This window comes from Papaver somniferum, chromosome 3 (assembly GCF_003573695.1).
Source record: "Papaver somniferum cultivar HN1 chromosome 3, ASM357369v1, whole genome shotgun sequence".
NCBI lineage: Eukaryota > Viridiplantae > Streptophyta > Magnoliopsida > Ranunculales > Papaveraceae > Papaver > Papaver somniferum.
In genome coordinates this window covers 21,944,581-21,968,459 of record NC_039360.1, presented here as the reverse complement: position 1 = coordinate 21,968,459, position 23,879 = coordinate 21,944,581, and the positions used below count along the sequence as shown (strand labels likewise).

Genomic DNA, 23,879 nt, shown 5'->3' with positions numbered 1-23,879 from the left:
ACTTCACGACGTTCATCAATTGAAGACGAAGAACTACTAAGGAGAGCTTGTGGAACTTCATCAACAAAAGGTATGTGGAAACTAAAACTCATCTATCACTTGGAAAGTCTATTTCTACTTTATCTCCTATATTGAGACAAAAGTCGTATTACTATATAGTATTCAATTATGCACATTTGATATTTCGAGCTAAGTTTAACTCGCTTAAATATTTCCCGAAATATGTGTTGGTAAGCTTTCGCTTCAACCAAGTTCATATTATATTCTTGACAAAAGTCAAACGATGATCATGTGAAAATCGCCGAGTAACATCTTACATGGTTTGTGTGATACAATCATTTGGTGTAGACTTGGAATGTTTCATTATGATTATTTCAATAATCTGAAAATTACTTTCATGCTAATAGTGTGTGAAAACGGCTATTTTCATCCTTTAATAAAGTTTCAATGATTGAAATAGAGTTTAGAATACTTAACCCATAGTATGCATTATTGCATGTATGTGATCCATGACCGAAACTATAGTATGCATACCCGTATGCATACCTGTTAGTTGTGAAATTACGGGTACCTAAGTACACATACCCGTACGCGGACTGGCGAAGGGTTTGGGTCTGAAAATTTCTGCTGTGTTTGGAAGTATGCTTACCTGTTTGCATAGAACCCAAACTCAGAACGGGTACTTAAGTATGCGTACCCGTTTGCATACTGACGAACCCAAACTCAGAACGGATACTTAAGTATGCGTACCCGTTTGCATAATTGAGTGGTTAAAGTTCTAAAATAGGTATGTTTATGAACTAATACATTTATATATTAAGGAATACATTTATTGCAAACCGTGGCTATAATGTTCATGAATTGATTCGAGTGAATCAAACCGATTTTGCTTCATTGTGTTCTTGTATACTCTACGAGAATATAGCAATTGAACAACTCTATAACTAGTTTCATTTGAGTCATTTGAACTAGTTGTAGTTAAGATGAATAAGGTTGATATGAGCGTGTTCATATAGCTAACCTCGGTTAACTACTGTTGATCCAACATAGTGTACACGTTTAGGTACAATTACTCATACCTAAATGAAGGTATATTTCATTTGTGTATAACAAGCTAAGTTCGATCTAACGGTTGAAAGATATTAGCTTGAGTTTAATCAGGTTTTCATCTAACGATGAATATTGAATGCTTTGTTACCAAGGTAACTTAGATTGCAAATCCTGATTTGAAAACTATATAAGGGAGAACTCTAACAACTGGGAAACCTAATCCCCACACCTCCTGTGTGATACTAGTTGCGACTAGAATCGATTCTCCTTTAACCTTAGGTTTTTCACGAAACCCTGTAAATTAACGACTTAAAGACTTCATTGGGATTGTGAAGCCAGACCCAACTATTTTCAATGTAGTTGCGTATTCTGATCTTACTTCTACTATCGTGATTGAGTATTATCTTTGCTAAGATTTGCTTGAGATTTATCTCTGATAGGTAAGATTAAAAGTAGTCACAAACATATTCGTCACATTGTTTGTGATTCCACAATATCTTGTTTCGCTACCATACGATTAAGATTATTGTGAGTGATTGATAATACTAGGTTGTTCTTCGGGAATATAAGTCTGATTTATCAATTGGTTCATGTGCACCTTGATTTATCAAAAGACAGAAAAAAACTCGTAGGTATTTCTGTGGGAGACCGATTTATCTATTTCAATAGACTTTTCAGTGTGAGAAAGATTTGCTTATCAAGTCTTTGACTTTGGGTCGTAGCAACTCTTGGTTGTGGGTGAGATCAGCTAAGGGAATCAAGTGCGTAGAATCCTGCTGGGGTTCAGAGACGGAAGGAGCACAACTGTACCTTGATCAGTGTGAGATTGATTAGGGATCAACTATGTTCCAGTCCGAAGTTCATTGGAAGTAGGCTAGTGTTTGTAGTGGCTTAATACAGTGTGGTGTTCAAAGATGGACTATGTCCCGGGGTTTTTCTGCATTTGCGGTTTTCCTCGTTAACAAAATTCTGGTGTCTGTGTTATTTATTTTTCCGCGTTATGTTTTGTTATATAATAGAAATATCACAGGTTGTGAATTAAGATCAATCAATTAGATAATCCAACCTTTGGTTGTTGATATAAATTGATTGACACTTGAACATTGGTCTTTGGTATCGTTCAAGTTATTTCTCTTATTCAATCTGGCTCGCAAATTCTTATTTGCTGATTGCAGATTGAATTGAGAAATTGAGATATAAACTCTTTGATATACTTTTGTCTAGATTGAGTCTGACTGTTTAGTTGATTCTCTTGAAGGTATATTGGAGTTTGTCTATTCAGATTGCCGAACAAAATATTGGATGTGATTGTTAGACCCCCGCTTTTTCATTTTTAATAACATTTCAACCTTTGAAGTGTCAAGGAAAATAATTCTTATCTTTTTTGAGAATTGTTATTAAATGAAACTGTCATCTTTACAGGAGAAAAAACAACTTAGTGATTCTATGGGAATCACATTCCCACACATAATAACAATTTAGTACGGTTTTCTTCACCCCTGTGTAATGGTTAATGAGTAGAAATAATTAGAAATGAAAATTAATATCAATGTTAGAGATACAATCTCTTTTATACTTAAATAATGGAGTCATGTAAAGCTCAGAAATCCATTGAAGGGATAGTTTATTTTTTCCTGCTGCTGTTGCTGCTGCGGCTAGGTTGATGGTCGGCGATGAGATACGAAGACTAAAACTACTTAGTGAGTGTCTCACTTTACAATTACTCTTAACCTTAGACGCCAAAAACAAGCAGTAACACTTAACTAGTAGTAATTTTTCTGTTTTTCTTCTACATAAATTTGAAACATATTATTCGAGTTGATTTGATTCCAAATAAACCGTTTTACCTCGTTAATCAAAAGAAAAGATTCTTGGAAATCAGGAATCAAGTAGAAAGCATGGATTACGTTATGGTACTCGACCAAATAAGCTTCTTTACCAAAACTCTTCAAACCCTCATAATACCGTCTTTGCCAATCTTGTAACGGATCCAATCCACCGATGAACACCAACGTCGCAGGAAATGCTTTTAGTTTGGATATATCAGTTTTAGAGTTCGGGCCGAAAACATTTACAGCTTCATGATCACGATTGGACCCTTCTGGTACAAACATTCTCCAGTGCCTGTCGCTGTGCTCGACAGAAGGTGCTAATGGAGCTCCCTGGAGTCGTATCTCAGATTCCGTCCTTTCTTCTCCGCCGAAAAAAGGTTGAATCGCAACTAAACCGATCACTTTTACTTTACGAAACTCATTGGCTTTAGAAGCCCACCGGACGGCAACATGATGCGCTATGTTACCTCCTGCGCTATCTCCAACGAGGAAACAACGTGATAGATCTGCGTTCGACGATAATCCGTAGAAGTCATTCTTGTCAAGGAATTTCAAAGTGTCGAATCCATCATCATTTTGAGACGGAAACCGATATTCTGGAGTAAGCCTGTAGTTTACGGAGACAACGATGGCGGGAACTTTACGAGCAATACGTCGACATACTGCATCATATATGATCAAATCTGGAGACATGAACGTGAATGCACCACCATGGAAAAAAATGATCACAGGGAGTTTGTTGTTTCCGTCATTTGATGGAAAATCAGTTGGAATGAAAAGACGGAACCAGAGTTCTCTTTTTGAGTCGATCAACTTGTCTAAGGTTTTAACGCCATGGACTGGTATCGGGTTTTCCAGACGCTTGAGGAAGTACTCAAATGTGCTCACTAAGCTTCTGTTAACCGTTCCGTTTAAACGAACGGTGGAACTGTAAAAGCAGGTGATAAAAGAGAGGGATAGTCTCAGCATCCACGGTAGAACTGGTGAGACATTTCGCTGCGGAAACATCTTTTTTTCAGACCCTGTATGAAGGAGTATCTCGGAGCCTGTAGTTTTCATAGTTTGAAGCCAGTGAAGGTTTAGAGAAGGTAGGCACATTTAAATTTAAGCCAAGACTGTTTGTTAAGAATTTTACTAGTCAAGTTCGGTGCCAACTGCCTAATAATTTTTTGTCGGCATCTGCCAGTGCCAGCTTTAATGCCTCTCAGTGCTCTCACCACTAGCTGATTTACTTTAAAAACTTGTCTTGCATCTGTCCACATATCCATTCCTATGTCCATATTGATATTCATACCATTTTACTCATACAGGACACTCTTATAAGTAGAAGTTCGGCTAAAAGTTAGAAGTTCGGTTGGGTAAAAAGTGATTTCTATAAGCAAGAAAAACGTTGTACGACACCTTCTAAATCCAACTTCTAGCTCACATGCCAGGCATAAAAAATTCAGGAAGCGTTGCTAATATTCCTAAGTAGGCCAAAATAAAGCCTGAAGCTATTCTTACATGTGTGACAGTGTCTAACTACCCTTATCAATGCCAAACCTGCAATACTCAAAGTCTTTTCTCAACTTTAATATGGCGAACTGTAATTCAAACAATAAACCGGGCCCCAATAGGCACGTTTAGTAAATGGCCACCACTCATATTTGTCAGGTATGAATTCAAATGGTCAGATTCATTCAGCTAAAAAAATTCCAAGCATTATTTTGCATTGAACAACCGGTTTACATAAGCCTAAATTATGTGATTTATCTTTCACTCCCGTTAAATATGCAAAACCTGCCTTCATGTTCACCCCAATATGTGCAAATCGTAAGCCACGGAAAATACCAAGTTGGATCCTTAGTTTTGACATGATTTAGAGGAATTCTTATGGTGGAATCCGTCCTATTCCAAGTCTGGAAAAATCATGGAATGTCAAGTCTAGTGGCTTCCAAATTGGTGTTTTTCATGAAAAATCCAAACAGTGTTCCATGGTTTCGTGTAATGATCTGTGGAATCCATGGTAGTGCTAATCAAATTAGCGTAGAACGCTATTCAAAATAGCGCACTAGAAGACGAAAACCGCTATTCAGAATAGCGCTCAACGCTAATCAGAATAGCACGAAATGCTATTCAGAATAGCGTTTTTTTTTATCCGTAGATTTAAAATGAGTCATTGGAAATCTAATGGCTGAGAAAAAAGTGCTAATCTTAATAGCGTTTTGTGCTATTCTGAATAGCGTTTTGTGCTATTCTGAATAACATTTGTGCTATTCTGAATAGCGTTTTTTTAGCGCTATTCTGATTAGCGCTCAACGCTATTAAGATTAGCGTTTTTGTTGTTCCACCACTACACTTGCGTTTCCATCCACAATTCCAAATGCTGAGATGGCGTGGAAGATGGAACTCTTCCACCATACGACTTTCTCTTAAGAGCATTTGGATTTTGGGTCCTACAATGTAAATTAGTCAACAACCGATTTTAGTCAAATCGATAAGTTATACACAATATAAATTCTCTCATTTAGATAATAATTTCTTTAAAATAATAGAATTGTTTAATCTCAACTAGTCTTAAACAGGTTAAGTCTTTTATCCGCTAAAATAATAACCCTTTTAAAAATAATAATATTTTTGGTCCCAAAGTTATGACTTTAAAAAGTTGTACTATAATTAATTTCCGTTAGTTAACATATTTACCTAGTATACCACTCAGTTAAATGTTTGATATAATGTCTCAAAAAAAAATGTAGGTTCTGTAAACATTTGATGACACTTAATCTCTATATTAAATTGGAATTAACACTATACGGTAGAATTCGTATGAATTAATCCGTGATAAATTAATAATCATGATAATTTAATAAATTGTTCCGATCTCGAAAATCGGGGATAACGTGTTAAATTAATAATTCTCTAAATATATAAATTAAAAATAAAATATAGACTTTTTATATGTCCCTTCCAATATATAAACTAATAATTCTCTAACTTACATAAGATTAGTTTTACATTTATGTTAATATGGTAAAGGGTGATTCAATTGTGATATGGTTTTTCTTGAAATTGATGTCACACCGAATATCATCTTAGATATTTTTTTAGCATTAGCAAGTTTTTGTTGTTGTCGTTTGGTGATGCAATAAAAAACTATTCAATGTCTTCATAGCTTCGATAGTTTCTTTACTTGAAGGAGGCTCTGTAGCTACAATTTCGTCTTCGGCTTCCACATCATCACTTTCCTCGTTTCTCATGATACTCTCAATTATTTCCTCGTCATTCAAAATTCCTAAATAATATTCTCTTAAGGATAGTTCAAAAGCCATTTAACCTTCCATTCCATTGTGATAATTCAGTCCTCTGATTGAATTTTGTAGTTCTCTAGTGCCTTCAATATCTAACATTTCAATTGAATTCTCTGATGCAGTGTCATCCATTGAACGAACATCTACTTTCCAAGCTGAAAAGACAAGCTCACCGCGTCTAAAACATTAATCTTCTCATAATTTGGTTCTCCTACTTCATAACCCTCCAAAAGACTACGATAAAATCGACGACGATAATGCATCTTGAAAAATCATATAATTTTTGCATCGCAAAGGTTAATTTTTTTTTTAGCTAATTTGGAGCCTAGTCCACTTATTTGGGGTCTGTTACTAGATGACAAAAAAGGTCATTAGATATAAATTTCACATAACCCCTTATCCAACTATTATCTAAGTACCTATTTTATCCCTAATTAATTAGTATTAATTAATCGTATTAGGTGTTAATTATGTTTTAGATGTGAGATCAACTAATGTTAAATTGATCTTCAAAACATCAAACAACTTACATTTTTTTGATTTTTTTTCGTAAACAGTACCCAGAATCGGTTTACGTTCATGCACTCGTAAACCGATTTCGGGTTGGTGTTTCCAAAATTAACAGAGGACTTCCAGAATCGGTTGACATGTATATACATAAAATCCGATTCCTAAAATCGGGGTTTTATGTGATATATATAAACCGATTGTTTTCTTTCATAAGAATTCTTTTTTCATTGATTTCATTATCGTAGGAATCATGGATGCATTTAACACATTCATCAAGCCTTTAAACCCTTAGGCGACCCTAGTGGACGAGTTATAGTCTCGTGAGAGTTTACATAGAGATCTACCCACAAAACTTCTAAAACCATCAATCTTCGTCGGAGGAATCTGAGTCCGATTCACCTACCATGAAGTCCGAGGCATACTCCGAAATTTGGTAAAAGATTAAGAACCAATTATAATTCAATAAAAGACAAATATACGATAAGTTGGTACAACCGATCCCAAGAAGCAAAACCGAGTTTCCAATATTCACATATCTCTGTATGTTTTGTGTGAAGCTTGGAATTAGGGTTCCAAGAAACTTCTAGAAGTCGACATATTTGAACATGTAGATAACTCCTATAATTTATTGTTCAAAGATATTCTTTGATACTCAAGGTGATCCTTGGTCCGAGAAAATGAAAAACATTTAATTTTGATTTTCATCATATATTTTTTAATTACCAGTATTTAAAACATACTCTCTGAAAAATATTATTAGTTAATGTGCTAGACTAATAATAGAAGTTTTTCTATGAGAGTTTTCGGAAATATTGGTTAACATTTATTGGGAATAGGAAAACCGAATTTCGGTACTTTAATGCATATCTTGAGAATAGTTTCTGTTTTGGGATTTCCTTGTTGTCCAAACAACCTTGGTATATAAATACTTGAGTTTGCATTTCTTGAAAACTATCCTAAGAGCCTGGCAAGTATCCTAATAAGATGAAATCTCTTACGACCGCTCGTTTAAAGACTTTTGTGGGATCAAGAAGCTCTACGAGTACCGTTGGTGGGAAACTAGATAATTTCAGTGTTATTAGTTTTCAAATTATTGATTTGGTTAACTAACGGTTGATGAAACTTTGATTACACCTAGTTTGTTTACTCTTTAGAATATTCTCTTTTGATATAAGATCCACTCAGACTAGATCAAAGTACCGACGGGATCTTTCGAACCATCTTCGAATCTAAAGACATCTTATGATAATCCATTGTTAATAGACTCTGTTGTGTGCGTGATTGATCGTAAATAAAAAACGGGATGCTGTATTTCCAAGATGAGTAAAGTGTTGTTGTGCAGCTATTTGAAGGCAATGGAAGATTTGAAGACGAAGAAGAATTCTTATTAGTTTTTGTATCTTGTGGATTTAGTGCACTAACCTTGATCGTATGGGATCCAACTAGAATCCGCTTATTTTTGATAGACTTTATTGATTAGTTGCATGAGATCGGAAACTCTCTATAGTTTCTCTTTGAGATCCATATCGATTGGGTGTGAATCTAGAACTTGATTATTTTGGTAATCAATATTTAGATTGATCTAACCAGACAAAGAAGTTTATTAGATTAAAAATAAGAGGCTTTGTCAACGACTCATCAAATATCTTTAGCAAGATTGATTATAGTGGTTACTAAACAGATTCTTCCTTTGCTGTTTAGAATACGATCCAAAGGACTTTCTATTCACGTGCGTGACTCTAGAAGTCGAAGGCGCAGGGATACTGAGGGAACTAAGTAGCTAGGGGTAGTCTGTTTGGTCTCAACTACGAAGTTGGTATTATATTTTGTATAGCGGCTTAATTCTGAGAGTATTCAAAACTGGACTAGGTCCCGGGGTTTTCTGCGTTTGCAGTTTCCTCGTTAACAAAATCTTGTTGTGTCATTTATTTTACTTTCCTCATTATAATTATTTTATTATAATTAAAGTAAATTGCACTTGTACATTAATTATGTAACACTTGACATTGATCCTATAGAGTTTCGGCTATTACCGAACATATTATCAAGTGCAAACTTTGTTGTCGTATCGTATCGATCTTGTATCCATAGTCAATCACATAAGTGACCTTGTTATTGTATTGTCTCGATCTCGTATCCATAGACGATCACACGAAGTGTGAACCGAATTTGTTAAATTGTCTCGACTCTATCCAAAGACGATCACATTCGGTAAGGACTTATAGGTGGATAATTAAAAGATTGTGGTGTATTTAGGTACCCTGTTCTTTTCATGCATTCCAAATACACAATACTCCATCAAATTGACAGCATAATAACAAATCTATGCTTTTCATCATTCTGTTCAATCATAAATATGTAATATGATAATCATTCCACACACCTTCTAACAATAACAAACTCAAATTTGATGAAGAGTTTGTCTTGATTTTGCTTCGTATATGCAGGTTCAAGTGTTCCAGAGATATTAATAGATAAGAATCATTTGGGAATGGAAAATTTTAAGCATCTTATGTAGTTACACAATTATGATCGAAATGGTTGCACCAGAAGCACGATATAATTTGTTTGTGAAACTTCTTTCTTTGAGATGGATTATCATCCCATATATAACCTTAGAGACTGCACGGTATATGTTTTATAATCTCTTTCTGACAATATAACTTCTTTAAGCATCTTTATTGGTACAATGGCAATGATACTCCATTTGTTACAAAACTACCGTATAGTCGTAATATTAATATAAATTAATGAGTTTGGTCCTGTTGACATGGTCAAATATCTGTTTGGTCTTTTTTTAAATTATTTTTTGGTCCAAAATTTATTGTTTGGTCCTAGATGGATACTACTCCAAATTCAATACCCATAATATATTTCTCCTAGTTGAAAAAACCACGCTCTTTATCTAAACAACAACAAAGAAAAGAAAAACCAAAGAGGAGATAGAAAGTATATATGAAAATGATTTCTTCTCTCTAATGAATCGTGTGTATATATATGGAATTTTTCAATTAACCATTATAAATACTTTATTAATTAGTGTACTATTAATTGCTCATGATGAATGATTAATTATTTTTTCATGATAAATGTTCATTTAATGAATCTAATAAATACATATTTTTATTAATAAAATAAGTTTATTAAAAACTGTATATATGTATTGATCGATAAAGAATTTGGTGCTAGCGAGTTTCGAACTTAGGTAACTGGTATCATCACCCAATGACTTTACCACTATACTACAGTGACCCAGGTTGATAATTATATTAATAGTTTTTAATGATAATAGTGAAAGAAGCAGTGGGTGGTGGAAACAGTGGCGGGTATGTGTGAGTGGTGGAGGTGGTAACATTACTGGTGGTGGATGTTATTGAATAGTAATGGACAATAATAGTTTTGTGTCTTTATAAAATGGGAAACATTTTGTTGTGATAGAGGAACCTTATTGCAATGACCCGACTCTCCACTGATATTGTCCCCACTTAGCCATTGCGGTTATCTGGCAGTGTGGGCTTTCAATGGGCTTCGCTGCGGTTATCCAGCAACAACTTTCCGGGAGGTCACCCATCCCTAGATTTCTCCCGCCTTTGCACGCTTAATTGCAAATTTTTATGCTAACTCTGGAGCTAATTGTGCTGAAAAGGCCTCGATGTTAGGAAAGGACAAATCATTACCTATATTCAATTTCATTCCATCGGCGAACCACTACCGAAATTGGGATCTGTAGTTTCACTTCTTAGTTTGGTCCTTGCGGGGATGCCGAGCGACCCGAGTTTGCGTGCTTGCATGTGCTCGTATTCAGGCTCAGGAAAAGCCGGAGTGGCTTGCCTGGATGTCGCCCCACTTTTTTTTAATACCCCGATTTCGGCAGTGGTTCGCTGATGAAATGGAATATAGGTAATGGTTTGTTCTTTCCTAAGACCGAGGCCATTTCAGCACAATTGGCTACAGAGTTGGCAGAAAACTCTGCAGTCAAGCATGCTCGGGCGGGCGCAATTGATAGACACATTTTTATATCTAGGTTGTCCTTAATGTATGTATTGTTGGAACTCGATTCTTGTACTAATTTTGATGTTTTGTGTATTTGTAGGTGTTTTTGGAGAAATACACTTGTGTGGAAAAAGTTGCTCGAAAAGTGATATTTGGACCCCCAGAGAAACGTACTAAAGGCACCCTCATTCTGGATAAGGGGCACCTCAGTTCGGCTACTGCTATTTGCACCCCCGATTTGGTTAGGGGGACACCATCTTCATCATTTCAAAAATCCAGTTTTGGCGGGAAAAGCTCACAGGCTTTGGCAGATTTAGGGTTCGCATTTTGGACGGGAATCAAAGAGACTAAACGGCTGAAACTCTTTGGGATGACGTGATTGGGCTTATCAGGCTTGGTAAAGGCCTTTGGTTCGATCCAGTTTGGCTGGATATTCCGCGAGAACAAAACAGGGGAGTTTATTCTCGGAAGAGGTTATCACGGGATTGCACAAGATTTAGACGTGTTTGGATGTGCTAAACTGGAGCAGAAACGTGTAGAAGACAAATAACAGTATGTTGGATGGCTACAGACGCGTGAGAAGCTGTAAAAAGGGAAGAAATCTCGTGACTGGCAGTGAAGAATATTATCGAGTAAATGAAGATTATCCGGAGTTATTGGCGAGTATTTTTTATTCTTGAGAGTATATAAAGGGTGTTGAGGGTTATTAAAATGGGGACAGAGAGTTTGGGAAGGATTTGGAACATCACAGAGGCGAAACACGATCACCGGAGAAACCTGCTGTTGCTGCTGCAATTGAAGAACACGAAGAACATAAGACCTCACGAAGCAGTCTTATTTTGGTATACTATTTGCTGCTGCTGTTCAGTGACAGTCTTAGAGCTATAGTAACAGTGACACATCCTCTGTATCGTTCTTTGGTTTGTAACAAATATAATTGTTACAAACCTGGTTTTGAATTATTTCTCCCTTTTCATCATTTGTAAACCATTTTTGAGCAATGAAATCGAATTCTGAGTGTGTTTCCAACATGATGAGAGGCTAAATTCTCGTGTAACCAAGGCAATGGATGAGGCTATTTACACATGAATAATGGATAACTATTTCATTTTCTCTAATGTTTAATTACAATTCACTCAATCACTGCTTTTGCAGAGTTTTTAAATGTTTACATAATTTTCTTAATTACTTGTGATTCAATTTGATAGATTATACTTTGTTTAATCAATTGGTAGTCTATGCTTAGGGAATACAATTAATATTTGAGAATATGTTTGATTATTTGTGGATTAAGATATAAAGGATTTAAAGCCTAATTAGAGTTATGAAATATTTGATGTCATTCATTCATGTGTAATAGTGGATTCTGGTGTCTTGGTTATCTTTAATATCTTAAAATCAAATTTTGAGTTAAGTTTTCTTTATTTTTAGTAAATCTAGAATCTTTTTATTTCACAAGTCTCAACGAACCTATTATACTACAACATCATTGAAAAATACCATCAGCAATCCAGGGATGGGTGACCTCCCGGGAAGTTTCTGCTGGATAACCGCAGCGATGCCCGTTAATAACCTCACACTACCGGATAACCGCAGTGGTTAAGTAGGGACAGTATCGGTGGAGGTACGGGTCATTACACTTATGGTTCTTCTCATACATGCCAGCAATCTTACAGATGGTCTGGTATATAAGTGGACAATCACGAGGATGGGAGGATAGTTATGCTTCTAATGATAACTCTTCCTGTTTGTAAATTTACTGCAACAATCTTTCTTTCTAATAAGAGACCTTTAAATCGCCACATGTCGACGCCACAATCACTCTTGATTTTGGTGAATCCATGTCAGCGGAAAATCCATGTCATCACTGTCTGATTGGCTAAATTTATATGACACAATCCAGTATAGAACTCGAACAGTCACTTATTAAAACTCCCTTTCGCAAATAGCACAAGCCTGTTTATAATTTCTCTTTTTCATATTAGAAAGGTTCAATAAATAGTTGCTGGAAGTTTAGTAAAGAGACACCTCCCTTCCCAAGTAACATCTTGGTTGGATGAATAAAAATAGTTGTAGTTACAGGAGAACCTTTTATTTTCAATTTATTTTATTTTTTTGACGAAGCTCACAAGGCCTTAATTTCTGCCATCTTTGAAGGTAATCTCAGCATATCTCTGTCGCCACAGAATCTCCGTCTAAGAATTAGATTTTTGTTACTTAATTTCTTTTTGCTTGTGCATAAGTGATCAATTATAGTGATAAATTGACTGATAATTAAGAAACAAGTATACATGATTCTTGCACAAAGAAAAACTTTTGAATTACGAGCAACTTCTATAAGTAACATCTTGTTTGTTTGCAGCTGACTCGGGCCGAGTCAGCAGTCAGATTGTTTGTTTTGCATTTTGAGTCAGATCTGACTCGACCTATGACTCAGACATAACCCCTGACTCGAACCCATTTGAGTCAGGTAACAAAATACCCCTGACTCACGGGACCAAACCACTGACTCACGTTTTTTGAGTCAGATGAGTCAGATCTGACTCAAAACAAACATATTGAGTCAGATCCAGATGAATCAGGTGATTTCACTCAGATCCAGACGACTCAGATGAGTCAGGAGTAAACAAACATAGTGTAAGATCAGGTGATTTTCATGATCTACGGATTACTACTGCCTTCTCCTTTGGATGCATAGGTTTAATGAATGTAATACAATAACAAGGAAGTAGAACAGAGAGAACAAGGGAGGCGAAACCGGAGTTTAGTGATCCATAAGTTGTTGTCTATTTAGTGGAAAAGTCGAGAATATAATTGCGACATTGGATTGGGATGTATACAATCATAAGAGACCAACACCCGTCCTACAATCTGTATCCGAAGACGTTTACATTCCCCCAATTTTGCAGGGAACTCCCTTGGTGGGAAAAAAACTCAGCGAATACACAAAATCGGAAATGGAGAAACTAATAGAAAAGGCGCTTTTACCAATCAAATTTAATATCTCTTATTTATTTCTCCTTTTGTAGTAGAATTTCTGATATATCGGCAAAGAAGATGATGAAGACAATGGCTTAAGGTTTATTCAGGTTGTTCCCAAAAATTATCAAAGTAAATGGTGAATAAAAGATCATTGGAATTCCTATTGCTAAGATTGCTTTGAAGAGGGAATGGGTACAAACTTCAAAGTATCCAAACTAAAATCTATTTCACAAGAATACATCCTCTAAGATAATTCATCTTCAATGATTGTATGTTGATCATGGCGTTCCGATTATTCATCCACAGATAATAAATATCCGATTATTCATCCACAGATAATAAATTTTCATAATTATATGAGTTACCTAATTGTAGGAAGTTTCCTAAACCAAAGAGGCTAATACTTGGGAACCAAGGTTATGACTCATATACAAGGAGGTCAAAGCTATGTGTATAGTCATGGAATTCTGGATAGAGATTAGAGGGATTCATCCCACCTCTTGGGATGGTGTGTGAGAGACCAGTAATGGTGGATAGAGTACATCATTATGGTGATCATGGATACTTATCGATGTTGTGAGATATGTCGTTATCGAAAATCAATATAAAGATATTGGTAAGACATCTTGTCAAAGGAGAAGATCATTTTGGTGGTGCTGGAGTAAATTATCGGTATTGAGAAGAAAGCGCCCATAATAATTTATGTCAGGGTGTGCAAATAAGATCATCTCATTGTGGTAGATTATATGGTAAATATTACTCCCTCTGTCCTAAAATTTCTGTCCTCTATTCTATTTTCGTCTGTCCTAAAATATTGTCCAGCTTCCGTTTATAGTCATATTTTTTTAGTAAAACTCTCAAATATGTCCTTCAAACTTTTACAATTATAAAATTATTTTAAATATCACCAATCTAAATATTAAATGATATCTTCCTCAATATGGAAACAAATCTAATAAATCAATCCATAAAGATTTTTATTTTTATCTTCTATTTAAATATTTCTATATATATTATAATTACCAATGTGTTTTTCTTACATACTCCATATACTCCTTTTAATTTTAGTAAAAATGTATCATATAATAGGGGTAGTTTTGTACACTCTTACGGTCTCCTTAATATTTTGACTTAGTCAAAGCGGACTAATAATTTAGGACGGAGGGAGTATCTCGTACGGGTGAAGACATTAATTTGGGTTTATAGGGCATTTGTGAAGAGTTTTTGTGTTCGGTTACATTGTGGTGAGTCGATGGATTGATTTAGTCAATCAGATGTGTAACTCTCAGTTAGTTGATTCTATAATTTGTAAAGAGGTTGTAAGTGTTTGGTGGATGTAGACCATATACACACATTTTGTGTACTGTGGAACCATGTTAAATCCGTGAGTACTTTACTTCTTGTTGCTTTTTTTTATGACTTGCATCTATGTGGTTCCTTCTAATCCTAGATCATAGTGAGGTTCATGAAACAATCCAAATAATCAAGTGTTTCTTGTTGGCTTATTCGCAATATTGATTAGCAAGTAGATAGCTCTGAAACCAGATAGTTGGTAAAGTGTTATTTTAATATCTAGAAAGGCCCATCGTCCCAACCCTAGTTAGCAAGTTGGTAAGGTGTTATTGGTATCTAGAAAGGTCCATTGTTCCCAACACAAATTATAGTGATGTAGCAGTTTGTTTCCATTATCCAGTATCTGAGAGAGACCAATCTTCAGTTAGCACCCTGTGAGTAGAAGTGACAACGATGGTGAAAATCCAAATGAATTGAACAAATCTTTCTTACACCAGCACAAACATTCAACAGTATTGCATGTACTCTCTGGACTAATATCGACATAGCCGATAAGACGTGGTCTTATAATTCCATCCCTTTAAAGATGACTTTTCCCTCAAAGTCCACCATATATGCACATGTAGGCTTTGCACATGGTCTTATCATAAATTAATGGCAATCCACCGAGAGAGAAACAACAGATAGTATAAAGCAGGTGTAAGAAAAACAGAATATAACACACTAGCTAATACTCTCCCTCGAGATGAACTGGTTGAAAAAGGAAGCACCCTCAGCTTGTTTTTGAGGAGACTGAAGCCTGGCCAATGAAGTACTGATTTTAGTGGAGATATATGCCAATCGATCAATAGTGGAGGAGACTGGTGGACTTTTGCTTTGCGCCAATTCCTTGACAAAGTTGAAATCACGAGCCATGCGCGGAAAAGATTGCATATGACGAGCAAAATCAATCTTGGAAATGAGTAGAAAAACCAAATTTTATTCTATAAATTACTGCTGACCCTGGACACCGAAAATGAGCAGTGGCACTTACTAATAATTCTTCTGTGTTTCTTTAGCATAGATTTGAGACGTATTATTCGAGCTGATTTGGTTCCAAATAAAACGTTTTACCTCACTAATCAAAAGATAAGATTCTGAGAAATCAGGAATTACGTAGAAAGCATGAATCACGTTATGGTACTCGACCAAATAAGCTTGTTTACCAAAACTCATCAAACCCTCATAATACCGTCTTTGCCAATCTTGTAATGGATCAAATCCACCGATGAACACCAATGTGGAAGGAAATTCTTTTAGTTTGGATATATCAGTTTTAGAATTCGGACCGAAAATGTTTACAGCTTCATGATCACGGTCAGACCCTTCTGGTACAAACATTTTCCAATGCCTGTCGCAGTGCTTGACAGAGGGTATAACTGGAGCTCCATGGAGTCGTGTCTCTGATTCTGTCCTCTCTTCTCCACCAAAAAAAGGTTGAATCGCAACTAACCCAATCACTTTAACTTGTTGAAACTCATCGACTTTAGAAGCCCACCGGACGGCAACATGATGCGCTATGTTACCTCCTGCACTGTCTCCAGCAAGAAAACAACATGACAAATCTGCATTAGATGGTAATCCACTAAAGTTATTCTCGTCGAGGAATTTCAAAGTGTCAAATCCGTCATCATACTGAGACGGAAAACGGTGATCTGGGGTGAGTCTGTAGTTGACAGAGACAACAATAGCGGGAACTTTGTGAGCGAAGCGTCTACAGACTGCATCATATATGATTAAATCGGGAGACAGGAATGTGAATGCACCACCATGGAAAAAGAGTATCACAGGAAGTTTGTTTGTTCCGCCATCCGCTGATGGTAATTCAGTTGGAATGAAAAGACGATACCAGAGTTCTTTCGTTGAGTCGATCAAGATGTCTAAGGTTTTTACACCATGGACGGGTTTCGCGTTTTGTGGGCGCTTGAGGAAGTACTCAAATGTGTTCACTAAGCTTCTGTTGACAGTTCCATTTAACCGAACCGAAGCACTGTAAAAGAAGGTGACAAAAGAGAGGGATAGCCTCAGCATCCATGGTAGAACGGGTGACACTGTTCGCTGCCGAAACATCTTTCTTCAGAGCCTGTATTGCTAGTGAAGCATCATGGAACCTGAAACTTCCATAGTTTAATCAGGAAAGGCCTAGAGAAGTTCAGAATTTTTAAAGCCAAATTCTATGGCAACTGTCTATTAACTTTTGCCGGCCCTTCCCACTACCAGCTTTAATGGCTCTCGCAACCAACTAGGGGACGTTTTGTCTATTGTTTAAATGGCCACCACTCATATTTGTGAGGTACAGCTTTCCAAGCATTATGTCGATCAAAAATAAAAAAACAACCAAAGCTAACTTATATGATCTATCTACCCTACCTTCATTAAATAAGCAAAACCTCCCTCAATCTTATCCCAATATGTGCAAATTGTAAAAAAATGATCAAGTTCAGTCCATTGTTGTTTAAGTACAGTAGATCGAAAAAGATTCCAACGGAAACCTTATAACAAAAGTTACAAAACTAGGTATCCAGATAACTGGTGGAGGGATACAAAAATGAAGACCGGGAACTGAGTTAGTTTCATCGTCTAGTTTTGTCAAGCACTTCGATGAATCTTTTAGGGACGGCATAGTGTTCCAGAAGGTACTTTCCAAGGTTATCAATTACACCACCTTGAATCACAACCTCGTGACCTTTTTTACCTGTCATAAATCACATAAACAGATCAACAAATCGTTCTTTGTTTCACCTCAGCATAGAAATATAACTTCCACAATTCTGAAAGGTGCAAAAAAGAAAAATAGTATATATTTTTCTTTTATTCTACCAAGAATGTGCAAATGAGCAACGACCAATTCCTCATGGCATCAGCTAACTTCACTTGTTGATTGGTGCAGGTAAAGAGATGATACCAACTGTGACGTGTTTTACAACAAAGATGCACAATTAAATATTAAATATTAAAAATAATTTATAACTAAACTGTGTTACCTGGAAGCTCTGCCACTGTTGTACTGCAAGCAAACTTCTTCTGCAGCTCAGAAGCCAATACTTCGGCATCTACCAAGAAAGACTCCAATCCAGACACTCTAGTTACTTTTTTGTTTCCTTGCCTACGTTCAGTCACTATCTGAACTGTTTTAAGAGCACCTTTACGTACAGCAGATTCACTTCCTCTCGTTACTCTGTGGTGAGGCTGCATCCGACTCAGAAAAGCAGTTCCTAAATCCTTTTTATGAATCTCAGTTGGATATGTTGAGCCCTTCTTTATTGTTCCCTTGAAGAGAGCATCACATAGAGTTGCATCCAAAACCACAATGGCTTTGTTTGTTGGCTTTACCAAATTCTGATTTTCAACATAACTAGAAACAATCTCAGTTGCCTCAGATGCACTAAAATATCTTCCTGTATCAACTCCCAAAGCACCTAAGATAGGATTCACATGAACGGATGATTTGTAGATCTCCACCACCTCAAGAGTCGGTCTCTGTGGCTGGCTTTCAGAGGCTGTAGAAACACTGTTATCAGCAACCATTTGAGGCTGCAGCTTCTCTGGTTTAAAGGAGGTGTAATCAGAATGTTTGCGATTAACAGCAAGTAACATAACTTCCTTCTTGTGCTTATCTTCTTTGGATGATATCTGTCCGAGTTGAACAATACAGGTGTAAGAAGATATATGCAGGTTGAGAAACACAACTATGCTGCAGAAACAAATAAGGCTTGGCTTCATACAATTAGCTGCATTTTATCTGCATCTCTATAGAGAAACACATCACATTATATCACAAAAGAAAAAAAGGAAATATGACACAACTCCAATCTCGAGTTACATGTCAAGAAGTTGGAGGTTATGTTGGGACGGTTACACAGGACTCATACTGAAAAATAATGAGAAAGTCCGATCAATCCCAGGTAAATTGCACAAGTACAACAGTAAGAACACCCTATTTTAGTGTAAAGGCACCCACTAGAATGCTGATAGACGATTGTAGTTCACCAGCTAGGTTAACCAGACATCTACTAATATCACATGAACAAAGACTGCACAGAAAGATTACCGAAACATTTGACATCAAATCAACCTAACAAATTATGTATCAGGATTATTGATTTAAGCTATTATTTTTCTGCAAATTCCAAGAAAGAGTCAGCACTATCTGATAACTCAAGATTTGCCATCCAAATCTCCACTCTTCTATTGAAGGGAGCCTTAGGTTTCCTCTGATAACGCTTATTCTAGTCCCAAAGATACTACATGGCTATCAGGAGTTTCCAGCAAGACAAGAAAAACCTAAAATATAGAGTCGAAATCCATGTTCACCTGTAAACATTAAGCTTCTGCTGCTGAAAAGATAAAAAAATATGTTTGAAGTCTCTGCCATTTAAATATGGCTCTTCAAATTAAACATCTAGACAACACCTGCCTTAAAAGGATTTGAACAAGACTCAGATAATTAGCTTAGTAGCATGGCATGCTTCATTGCTTCTACACATAGATATATAATTTAGTAAGATTGAACGATAAAGAAACAGTAGGCAAATCTTTTATCAAGAACAACGAAAGGATGAACATAATGCAGAGAGGCTCACCAGTCCAATAGAGGATTTAGACTGTAACCACTTAGAGAGTTTTTTGTGCGATGATTTCTTGATATCCAGTGTAATTCCTGCAGGTCTGCAAGGCAATACGTGGTTTGACCTACACATGCACACCAACAAGTATGACCATTGTTAGGACGTGTACTAAAACAAGAAGTTACTACAAATTGTAGCTCAAAGTAGTTAATACTTAATTGACAACAAAATAACTATTTTCAGTTCAAATTGATATTTGAATACAACACCAAGGGAGCAGGTGATTCCTAAAGATGCTTTAACCCACATGATCTCCTACATTCTTTACACGTTAGCTTCTCCGGTATGATGTTTCAGAATTCTGCATGTTCTTGACGTGTGTTGCTAGATTTAGAGTTCTTGGGAATAGTTGCACAAAGACGTGTGTGTGTGTGAGCCTTGTGCCTTAGCTGACAACTGGGCCCTAACTGTATGACATATGGTTTGTGCACTCTTTTGAACTAAGGTCTCAAAATATGCAGCGGAGGCGCGTATTGTGAACACATTTATCTCCAATAACATACCATAGCATTTTGTCAATAACTATACAATAAAAACGGGCATGAACGGGCACATCATTAACACCAACCGACACATCCTTGTATTTCTGTCATGTTCATAGAGTAACATCACAGGTTTTCTATTTGGCATGTCCACTTGACATGTCAATGTCTAGGCATATGAAATAACACTTTTCAACAAGATTTTTTATTTTTTGTTGTTGCAAATAATGAGCCTGCGGTATGAGGATCCTACTGCAGGCTCAGCTGAGCTGTCAGATATCAATAAGGTGATATATGAAAAACAAAACAAAACAAAAAAGTGTATGTGTTACCATAATGTGCTTCCAGGGACGGGAAGGTCTTTGTCTTTTACAGTAGTATGTAGTGCTTGCAGAAGGCACTTGTCCAATAAGGCATCAACCTCTTCACTAGATAGGGCTTGCTGGTTTTTCTCAGCATTTGATTCCTCGGCAGAAACATTGTCTGTGACTCTCAAACCACTCATATCTAAAGTTATCTGTTCCGCAGTTTCATTCTTCATATCAGACTGATTTGAAGCTCCAGGGTCTTGCTCCAGTTTGACATCATTCACTTCTACATCTCCTCCAACAGCATAGACATATGTTTGACCACTATCAACATCACCAAAATCTTCGACTGAATCAGGCCCCTGAGAGCCTGACGAAGATGCAGGATCTCCGTAAACGACATCTTCAAAAAAACCAGCATTTGGCACGTAATGACCTTCCACTGATTCCCTATTTAAATTAAAAACAAAAAATTATGACAATGGCAGGTAAGTTAGTTAAACGCTGAGCTAATTTAAGTATTCATTGTACTTGCCAGAGCGAATCACGATAATAGTGAGTTATTCGCAAAGCCTTTCCACGCAAACCAGCTTTTAATGCCTCTGTGCTACTCATGGTGGTGACACCAACCTGCATAATGTTCAGATATCTTCAAAAATTAGCATAGAGTGCTCTACGAAAAGACTAGTTGGGCTATTGCAATTGCATGCAACATGGGATATTTTAGTGTGACAATGAAGAAGTGCTTACTGCAATTGGAGCTGGGTTACCAGGTACTTTTACAGCCCATGGTTTCCCTGATAAAAATGAAGGCATCCCCTCTTCAGGTATACTAATACCAGGGAACATCAGATCTGCTCCTCCAAGGATAAAGCGAGATACTTCACCGCCTTTTAGCGTGAATGCTGGCAACAGGTCAGGAACCTTCCAGAGTGCAAAAACTGCAAAATGTGTCACAACCTAAGCAACATATGGAGAAAAAGATAATAACATACAAGCATTACAGGAAAAAGAAGAAAAAAGTCAATCAAAGATATGTGTTCGATTCCAAACAGTTAGATATGTGTTTCAAATTCAAATCTCTCGCATTCATTCCAAACAAATTCCTCCTAGAAATCTCGATGTTGTTCAACATGTACGGGTTTTTGTTAACTACCCAACAAGTTCAGTTGAACTAGATAACAAGTTTTCATTTTATTACTACTAAATTACTCATCCGGAGTACCTCCGGTTTTTGCTGACAACAACCCTTACCAGAAGTTTGAAAGCATCAGTAAAGTACAACTACAGGTATACGAGTGTAATAAGTAAAATCTAACTTTCTGTCTACACTCCCCATACACTTGTATCGCTATCTTCTATGAATACTTGCATTTGTATCAGTTAATAACAGCAATAAAAATATCTCCTGTTACAGTCCTAGAGCTTAAGAAATCATATTCAGTATGATAGATTCCTATCTTCCTCCCCATCGGGAAATTTGAGGGTTGGGAACCCTCGTGCAATAGCTGCTACAATTCCTAGTGTCTAGAAGTAGAATACAATGTAATAATATCTCCTACTAAAATCCTAGAGCTTAGTTTTCCTGGTATCAGATAAATATTCTAGGTCTTCGTCTCTGAAATCAATCAAACTATCTCATATTTGAAATCTATTTTTCTGTCTACTCTAAGAGTATAGCTCTATCTTCTACGAATACTTGCATTGAATACTGTATTCAGGGTATCAGTTGATAATAGTAACAATAACAATATCTCCTGTTACAATCCTAGAGCTTAAGGAGTGTCTAGGAAGTAGAATATAATGCAACAATATCTCCTGTTACAATCCTAGAGCTTAGTTTTCATGGTATCAGATAAATATTCTCAATCCTCATCTCCAAAATCGTTCATATTTGCATTATAGCTACGTAATTTTAGTCACAATTCATCCACACAAACAGTTTCAGCTCAACATTTATTCAACTGAAGCTTTTCTACTGTAATTTCATAATTTTCGTAAGGTTTCTTAAATAAATTCTAGTTGAACTCATAAGAACTCTTTTGGGGAAAGAGATTTTACTTACCAGTGGGGAAAATTTCAGTGCCTCTACCATCAACATCAAAGAGCATAGGATAACCGCCTTCGATTCCATAAACAAGTGAGCGATTAGGGAATTTAGAGACTGTAATTTCAGTTTTAGGAGGAAGAATTAAATCAATATCAGCATCAGATACTTGTGGAAATCTTTCTTTTGCGGCTCGTTTTAATTTCTTACGATCTGCACCAGACAATCTTTGAAGAGCTTTCGCTTCACTCGCCTTTTTGAACATCTTTGGATGAATCACAACCCTAGCGATTTTTTTTTTCTGGGGGGTGGGAGGGGAAGAGCGGTGATATAACTGAATTCAGTGAGGTTTGCCGACTCTAGAATTAAGTGTTCACCCTAGGAAATATGGACATTTAATACCATCCTTAATTGTTTAACCGTTGGATGATACTTTGAGATCCAACAGGAAAACTCCGATCGTTTCTTGCACTTTGCGCTATTTTACCTTTGACTAAATCAAACGAATTTAGATTACTGTTTGAAAACGCTATTCCACTTGGCATTGAGCGCGACTTGGATTCACATTTATAAAATCCCATCATAAGACTTGAGTTTCCATATACATTTCTAAATGTTGAGGTGGCATGGAAGATGGAATTCTTCCACCATAAGACTTGCTCTAATAGACTCCAAGTTGGTGTCATCCATATTTTTTCCAAGCGGTTATGTGGACTGGTGAGTGGAATCCAAAGAAAACGTTATTCTAAATAGCGTGCTAGCATAAGTCAAATGCAGAAAAGTCACTCTTAATTTCAACCACGCAAATATTTCAGTCAAATACCGTCAACCAAGTCAAACACTATTCTTTTTAGCGTTTCCATGATTCCATCATAAAACTTGAGCTTTTATGAACGATTTCATATGCTGAGGTGGCATGGAAGATGGAATTCTTCCATTATAGAACTTGCTCTAAGAGCAAGGCAGTATTGGTTATTATTGCTTTATCTGAGTTTAGTATCAATACAATGTTTTAAGTGGATCCAAAACTAGTAAACCCTAAGGCCAAGCATTATAATCAAGGGCAAGGGTATCAAGTTGTCCATCATTGAAGAAGCAAGAAAGAGACTTGCCGCCCAAGGAGATGCAACAGCTTAGTAATGACATGTCAGTCATCATGAGGAAGTTTTATGTTTTTCATCTTGTTAAATGAATCTTAGCTTAAGAAAAACAATTGTTGTTTAGTGATGATTTCGCTTCGCTATGGCTTAATCGTTGTGAAGTTCAACTACTATTATAACACCCCATTTTTTTAGTATGGCGCATGCTCAAAGTTGCTCCATGGCCGGAGATGAAATGTTCATCTCAATTTCATGTTGTGTTAAGAGGAACGTTGACCAAAAGCCAATATAAGGCCAAGTATGGCGCATTTCGAAGGCATATTGACAT

General features: G+C 36.4%; 3 protein-coding genes across 3 annotated transcripts; all 3 read right to left on the bottom strand.

The window, feature by feature from the left end:
• Positions 1-2,489: 2,489 nt before the first annotated feature.
• On the bottom strand, positions 2,490-3,984 carry LOC113355517 (probable carboxylesterase 18). The gene has a single exon (XM_026598386.1). It carries the CDS (start codon positions 3,978-3,980, stop codon positions 2,814-2,816), a length of 1,167 nt encoding a protein of 388 aa, XP_026454171.1. The 5' UTR covers positions 3,981-3,984; the 3' UTR covers positions 2,490-2,813.
• An 11,420-nt stretch (positions 3,985-15,404) lies between these two features.
• LOC113355516 (probable carboxylesterase 18) lies at positions 15,405-17,191 on the bottom strand. The gene has a single exon (XM_026598385.1). The coding sequence runs from the start codon at positions 17,054-17,056 to the stop codon at positions 15,980-15,982; it is 1,077 nt and encodes a 358-aa protein (XP_026454170.1). The 5' UTR covers positions 17,057-17,191; the 3' UTR covers positions 15,405-15,979.
• A 143-nt stretch (positions 17,192-17,334) lies between these two features.
• Positions 17,335-22,802, bottom strand: LOC113355515 (eukaryotic translation initiation factor 2D-like). Its single transcript, XM_026598384.1, has 7 exons — positions 22,470-22,802; positions 21,155-21,345; positions 20,940-21,034; positions 20,429-20,854; positions 19,570-19,678; positions 17,971-18,619; positions 17,335-17,681 (listed from the first exon to the last, which is right to left on the bottom strand). The coding sequence occupies exons 1-7, from the start codon at positions 22,714-22,716 to the stop codon at positions 17,560-17,562; spliced, it is 1,839 nt and encodes a 612-aa protein (XP_026454169.1). The 5' UTR covers positions 22,717-22,802; the 3' UTR covers positions 17,335-17,559.
• Between the last annotated feature and the right edge of the window lie 1,077 nt (positions 22,803-23,879).